Genomic DNA, 6,735 nt, shown 5'->3' with positions numbered 1-6,735 from the left:
GCACAGCTCCTTGTGCACCCCAGGTTACCTTCTCCCAGTCAGAACTTGTCTCCACTCCCTGTGTCCTCCCCCACCTCCATAATTAACTGGGTGTAGATGGAGTTCTCACTTCACACTTCCTTCTCCATACCACCTCTGCCACCTGGCTGCCTTAGACAAGGATTTTTGGCCACAGAAACACCATTGGCTGCTAGCCCTCTGAAGATGGATGGAACTGTGTAAGATCCACTGAGAGGTAGGGCATGCCCAGGGCCTGGAGGAGAGACCCAAGTTTCTCTGTATTTACTGCCTCACCTCTCAACTTATTTTCTACTGTATGCTCACTCTCCATGCCTCTTCCCCTATCGCCAAGCTCAACTTGAACCTAAATGACCTGAGTTACAAGGGAACACAACGTCAGCTCATGGTCAGACCCTGTCTCCTGGAATCGGTCATGAGACTTCTACCTACCTCACAGTCCCTATTAGAAAGCACTGCTGCTTATGGCCCCTTTCCCAGGAAAAAGAAATATTTAAATTAGAAAAAGGAAAGGACAGGAGACCATACACATTGCTGGCCCCAACCCCTATCCCAAGACCTCTACTGGGGGCTACAGCTGATGGAGAGGGGGAAGCAATGATCTCACTAGTTCAGATTTTAGGGCACAGAATCAAAATGGAAACTATATGTGTGGTCTTAGGTATGTCTAAGCTTGCACATGAAGCCATACAAGAGGCAGCCGAGGCTTGACTCCAAAACCCCCACATAGGTCATACGTAGCTGAGCCCCACCTGATCGTAGAGGGGTAAGTAACCACTCTGATTTTCTGTCTCTCATCTGGTCACCACCAACTCTTCGATAGGAAAAATCAGTAAAGAATTGTTGTCTCCCCGGGGGGGCATAAAGGCGTATCTCTTGGGAAGACATTTTCACACCTGGAGATGGGGGGTTCAGCTTAAACGTTATCTATCCTGACCCCCCTGAGAAGTCAGAAGTGATAATGCTTCCACACTTCAAGGCGACTCAGACCCCCTCACCAAGCTTTTACTCCTACACCTCCAAGCAAATCTAGGCGCCAGCACCATGGACAGCAGCCAAGGACCCCCATTCCTGGCTGAACATGGGATGCAGGTGTCCAAGGCAACATATATAATCCTCAGAGAATCATTTTCTCCAATATATCCCCAGGGAGTAGGCAGCATAGGACCTTCCTCGAGAGAAGGACCAATAATAAGCAAGGTCTCTGGATGTGACTTTAACCATTTATGAAAGAATTATTTTAATTGCTGATGAATAGTTCACTTAAAACAGCATCATTCATATTATTCACAGCCCAAAGGCCTCAGGAGAAAGGGACCAGGCTTCAGGTTGACCCACATTTCATCCAGTCCCTTCCAAGTCTTCTCTCTACAAACAACAGCTCTCTAAGCTGCTGCCTCCAAGCACAATACTTCCCACTTAATACCACCAGCTGGGCGCACCAGGATCAAACCCATGACCCTGAACAGCAATAGAAAGAGCTGAAATTGGGGACAGAGACTCATTCTCCCTCTGTCTCACTTCAAATGAGTCCAAATTCACTTCACACCACTTTCCTGAGGGGAGCACTGTACTTGGGTAAGATTAATAGGGATCCAGACCATCTCCAGAACAAGATGGCTGGCTCCAGCTCTCCCCAAGGCCCTAGGATTTAGGAGGTCCGAAAAGTTCTCATTCTTAGGGTTAACCACCATCTTCCACACTTGAAGTGACAGATTCCCCTCAGTTTCCCATGTCTATCATGTCACTCAACACAGAATTCCAAGGTTCTAGGCAACTCGAGATAAGAAACACATTTCAGAATTTGCTATCCTGACTACTCTTTGGACTCAATTGACCATCAATAGGCTGGAAGTCTTTTTGTGCCATTATGGATTTTCCTTGCAGGGGTGTCTAGCCCATCCCTCATTTATCCTCATTCCAATGGTACAAGGTAGACAGGCAAGCCGGAGCTGTGAGGCTTTTCTACATCATACCACTTGCAGGTGGCAGGAACGCCCCTGAGATGCCTATGAGCCGTCCCCTGCCAGCTAGCAGCCAATAAGAATTATTCACCAGCAAGTGGGAGACACACTGCTAACTCAGAGCCCACTGCTGCATTTGGGATTGACAGCCTGTGTGGAAAAATTTTCCCATGCCTCCCTGCCCTCCGGAAGAGCCCCAGACGAGAAAGGAGTCTTCACGTGCATATAAATGATTCTTTATGCCCTTCCCCCATGCAATGGGGGGGTGGGGCAGGGGCAGGTCCCCCGCCCTCATGCAGGGAACGGGAGGTCAATGTATACTAGTCTTATTGCCAGATGCCCTGTGGCCATGTGTGGGGATGGAGGCCTACGGCCCCTTTCTTCTGGCATTGGTTCCCCTTTACCAAGTCTCTGGTGGAGCTGTGGTGGGGCAGTGGGGGCTGGCAGCCCCAGGAGCTGAGGTAAAGATGGTTCTCTTCAGGGAAGCAAAGCTGCTTGCCCCGCCTGCCGGCTGGCCATTTCAAAATGGGTGGGAGGAGCTGTCAGTGGGGGCTGGAATGGCATTCAGGTGTCTCTGGCCAGCGGCCAATGTCTCCAGCTTGAGGCTGCCCGCAGGGATCCTCGGTGGTGGGGGCAGGGGGGCAGTGTACCCCTAACACCTTGTCCGGCTGGCACCTCCAGCAGCCAGGAGAGGTCAGCTCTGGCTGATGTATTGACTCAATCTTCCCGCTCCTGGAGTTCGCTTCAGACCGTGGTGACCCTCATGACAACCTCTCGGCCAGAATGGGAGCTGGAACGCGTATCTGGTGGTCGCAACTGTCCAAGGAGGTGCAGGATGGTGTAACCACAGCGCTGAGGCAAGAGCGTCCGCATGCGCTGGGCGGCTGGGGGACGGCTGGTAGCCCCGGAAGGGGGTCCCGTCCGTGAGGTCCTGGGGCCTGGCTTCCCTGCCGTGCCTCCCCCTGCATCCCCTCCTGTGTCCTTGGTCTTGTCATAGTTCAGGACCTTCCACTGTTGGTTCACTGCCTGCCAGCGCTTGAAGATGCGGTAAACAGAGGAGCCCTCATGGACGATGAGGCCTGAGCAAGAGGGGAAGACATCCAGGGGTCAGCCACACCCACAATGAAAACACAGGTGCTTCGGCTGGCACCTCCTCAAGGGGAAGAGGTGCAGCACCAAAGGGCCCTGGAGACACATGGAAGGCGGACAGGGGCACGAGGCCAAATCTAAGGGTGTCTAGTAGCCAAAACACAGTGGCAACACTGAGGGCAAGGGCAGGGAAGGGACGCGTGGGGGTTCAGAGGGAGACGACGGGCAGGGACGTGGGGCAGGGGTGTCCTTACCTATACAGACGACGTCCATGAAGCCATACATGCCATAGCAAATCTGGAAGAGCAGATCCTGCCGCTGCCACTTGGCTGAGGGGCTGAGGGAGGACCAGATGAGCCAGGAGATGCTGGCGACCAGGAAGAGTGAGCCAAGCACTATGGCCGCAATCTGGACCTTCTCGATGACCGTCAGGGAGATAGCCTGCCACTGTGGGGGAGAAAAGGCTCCAGGAAGTCATAACAAGAAACGGCAGGCCAGGGGACGGGTGAAGGACCCTGGGCAGGGGCACCTAACCCCAGCAGGCAGGGCTGTGCGCCCAGCAAGCCTGGAACGCAGACCTTGTGTTCACAGCACCTGTCTGCATGCCCTGCAGAAAGGCAGGTTCAAGCAGGTGTGCTAAAGCCAGAACACTCCTGGCAGGCTGACTAATCTTGGGCGAGTTTTTAAGTCTTTTGTGAGTATCAGTGACCCCATGGGTGACCTGGGAACACAGTGGCTGGCGTTTAGGCACAGTGGTCAAGACAGCACTCGTCCCTTTCTGTGACTCCTGTTGGAGGGCCTGGGTGTGTTTGGGCCCCAGCTGCACCTTCCAGCCTCCTGCTGAGGCAAACCCTGGGAGATATCAGGAAATGGCTTCAGCACTTGGGTCCCTGCTTCCCACACCGGAGACCCAGACTGAGTGCCGAGCTTGTGGGTTTGAGCTGGCCCTGCCTCAAGCTGTTGTAGGCATTTTGAGGGGAGGGGACTGGCCAAATCAAAGGTTGATCTGTGTTTCAAATTTTAAAAAATCATTACAAAATGGTATCTAACTAAGAGATTATTAAGATTAAAGAAATTAAGCCATGCAAAAACAAGACATACAGAAAATACTACACTCTTGTTGTCATCATCATTTCCTTTTCTGTTAACCCCAATGCACACAGAATATAAGCAGCACCCCCGATAAATGTCCTGTGCATAAATAAAGGAAATTTTAGAATGGGGCTAGTGGCTTGGGGCAGTCATTTTGACCCACAGGTTCCTGGTATCAATGGCTGAGGGGCGCGGTCTAGGAGCCATGCCATAATCCTCACCTGTAGAGGATTCTTGGTGCTGATGGCCAGGACCTGGTACTTGAAGTAGCACAGTTCGCAGCTCCAGGAGCCCCTCTCGCTGATCCAGCGGATGAGGCAGGGCTGGTGAGTGCAGCGCACAGAGCCGTCGCAGCGGCAGGGACTCAGGAGCTCCCCCTGGAGGACAAGTGCGGAGGGGGCCCTGTCAGCTGGCGCCTCCCGGGCCGCTCCCCAGGGAGAGGGAAACCTCGTCTAGGGCCACCTGGAAATCTCTCAGGTCTTTCACCCAAAGCAGGACAAAGGGATAAGATGGCTGCAGCGCGAGGGGGAACTTTGCATACCCCAGAGGCGAAGCACGGAAAGGGATGGGGGCTACAGGGAAAAGAAAGGGCAGAGCTCTCTCTTCCCCCACAAGTTGGGTAAGTGTCTCTTGGGCTACCTAAAGGAAAGGCTTTTCCTAGGGATCTGCACGTTACAGACAGGCCGGGCCTGCCCTCCTCCATCCCATCCCACCGCTGATTGCCTAGGTCAGATGCAGGCTGGTGAGGGGGAAAGGAAGGGGACTCACTGTTCTCCACCTCCACGTGTTAACGAGATGGGTGGGAGTGAAAGGTGCCCCCTCCTAGTACCAAGGGACCATTTCCCACTGCATACGGACTCCCCTCTGGCGCCATCCCGGGATGGCTCTGCCCATGCATTTAACAAAGAGCACTCTTCCGAATGAGATAGAAAGTTGCAGAAGGGAAGTGAAGGGACAAACGCTGGTCTGGCCCTGCCCCTCCCTCCAAGGTGGGGATGCATGCACTCCTCTCCCCACCAGCTTCCCAAAAAGGTCTCCTCAGCGGACAGTGACCCTGGGGTGAAGCGGTTCCCACTCAAGAGAAAGCCCCACCCCTCGCTGGGGACCTTGGGCTCGCTCCTACCCGACCCCACCCTGCCCCGCCCTCAAATCCGCCCCCAGGTATCTCTAGCCAGCCATCCCAACCTTGCCCCACTCCCCATCACGGACTCCGGACCCGGCCTCCCCAGGCCCCGCCCCCCTGATCACCGTCCCCCCCCCCAAGCGCCCCAGATGCGCACCCCCTCCCATCTTCTCCCCATCCTCCCCCCACACCGCACACCTCTCCCAGCCCGGCCAGGTAACCCAGGCCTGACCTGCTCCGGGCCCTGGAAGCAGATCCGGCACTGGGGGGTTCGGAGCCCGCTGTCCAGGCTGCTGCTGAGTGACAGGGCGTCCAGTGCGCCTGGGGGCGGCGGCGGTGGCGCGGGCGGCGGTGGGGGTCCGACCCGCGGCTCCTTGTCGCCGGCCAGGCCCCTGACCCGCGGCTCCGACCCGTAGTACTCCTCCTCGTCGCCGTCGCCGTCCCGGGTGGAGCAGCCGGCGAAGGGCGCCCAGCCGCAGCCGCCTCCCCCGCCCCCCCGGGGCTGCGGCTCGGCCCGGGGCCGCCCCCCGCCCGTCAGCACCAGCAGCTTCAGCTCGTTCAGGAACATGCGGAGCCGAGACTTGAGCATCGTCCGGGCGCCGGAGGGGGCGGGGGGCGGCGAGCAAGAGGGGCTCTCGGGTGGCGGGGGGAGGGGAGAAGACAAGGCCGGCCGGGAAGGGGGCGCGCTCCGGGGCGCCGAGCGGGGCCGGGGGCTGCCGGGCCTTCGAGCGCCTCTCACTGCTGCCGCCGCCGCGGCTCGGGGGCTCGCGGGGCCGCGAGCGCTGGCGGCCCGGGGGCGGCGGGGTGGGCGGCCATGGCCCGGGCAGGGGGCGGGGAGCAGGGGAGGGGGCTCAGAGTGCCGCGCCCCGCGGGTCCGGGTCCGGAGCCGGCCGGGCCCCCGGGGTTATCCGCCCGGGTCGTCCTGCGGCGGGGCCGCCCCCCATCGCCTTCCCCCCGGCCCCAGTCCCGCTCCGGCTCCCGGCTCCGGCTCGCCTCAGCCCGTGCGCTCGGCGGTGGCAAATGGCGGCTCCTTCCGGCGGCGGCGGCGGCGGCAGCGGCGGCGGCAGCGGCGGAGACCCCCCCGGAGTGGCGGACGGGCGGGGCGGGAGCCGGGGAGCCGGGGAAGGATGGAGGGAGGGGCGGGGCGGAGAGGGAGAGCGGAGAAGAAGGGGCCGCGGCTGCGCATCCCCGCCCTGCCCCGCGCGAGCAGGTGTCCCCAGGGGCGGGGGCGGGGTGCGAGGGTGGAGGGAGGGGAGTGGCCAGGGAAGGGAGTGTGTGCCCGGGTAGGAGAATGGGGGTGCGGTGGGGGGTGGGGGGGGTGTATAGCGGGAGGATGCAAGGTGAGTGTTCAAAGAATGCAGGTGTACCAGAGAGGGAAAGGCTTGTGTAAGGCGCGAGTGTGCAAACAATTGCGTGCAGGAAGGGGGGAGTCTGAGATGAGTGAAAGAA

The 6,735-nt window shown here is 58.5% G+C and overlaps 1 protein-coding gene across 1 annotated transcript; it reads right to left on the bottom strand.

Moving 5' to 3' along the window:
* Positions 1–2,202: 2,202 nt before the first annotated feature.
* Positions 2,203–5,894, bottom strand: MARCHF9 (membrane associated ring-CH-type finger 9). Its single transcript, XM_004582976.4, has 4 exons — positions 5,519–5,894; positions 4,385–4,540; positions 3,326–3,518; positions 2,203–3,061 (listed from the first exon to the last, which is right to left on the bottom strand). The coding sequence occupies exons 1-4, from the start codon at positions 5,873–5,875 to the stop codon at positions 2,727–2,729; spliced, it is 1,041 nt and encodes a 346-aa protein (XP_004583033.2). The 5' UTR covers positions 5,876–5,894; the 3' UTR covers positions 2,203–2,726.
* Between the last annotated feature and the right edge of the window lie 841 nt (positions 5,895–6,735).

This window comes from Ochotona princeps, chromosome 15 (genome assembly GCF_030435755.1).
Source record: "Ochotona princeps isolate mOchPri1 chromosome 15, mOchPri1.hap1, whole genome shotgun sequence".
Classification (NCBI taxonomy): domain Eukaryota; kingdom Metazoa; phylum Chordata; class Mammalia; order Lagomorpha; family Ochotonidae; genus Ochotona; species Ochotona princeps.
The sequence above is the reverse complement of the archived record's forward strand: the minus strand, read 5'-3'. Positions and strand labels throughout refer to the sequence as shown.

What these genes read in the sequence shown, in the direction of transcription:
- MARCHF9 (XM_004582976.4), bottom strand. Translation starts at nt 5,875, where the DNA reads ATGCTCAAGTCTCGGCTCCGCATGTTCCTGAACGAGCTGAAGCTGCTG. An exon ending in GCTTCCAGGGCCCGGAGCAG is followed by an intron (nt 4,541 to 5,518) that starts GTCAGGCCTGGG and finishes CTTGTCCTCCAG; the next exon opens with GGGGAGCTCCTGAGTCCCTG. An exon ending in CATGGACGTCGTCTGTATAG is followed by an intron (nt 3,062 to 3,325) that starts GTAAGGACACCC and finishes CCTCTTGCTCAG; the next exon opens with GCCTCATCGTCCATGAGGGC.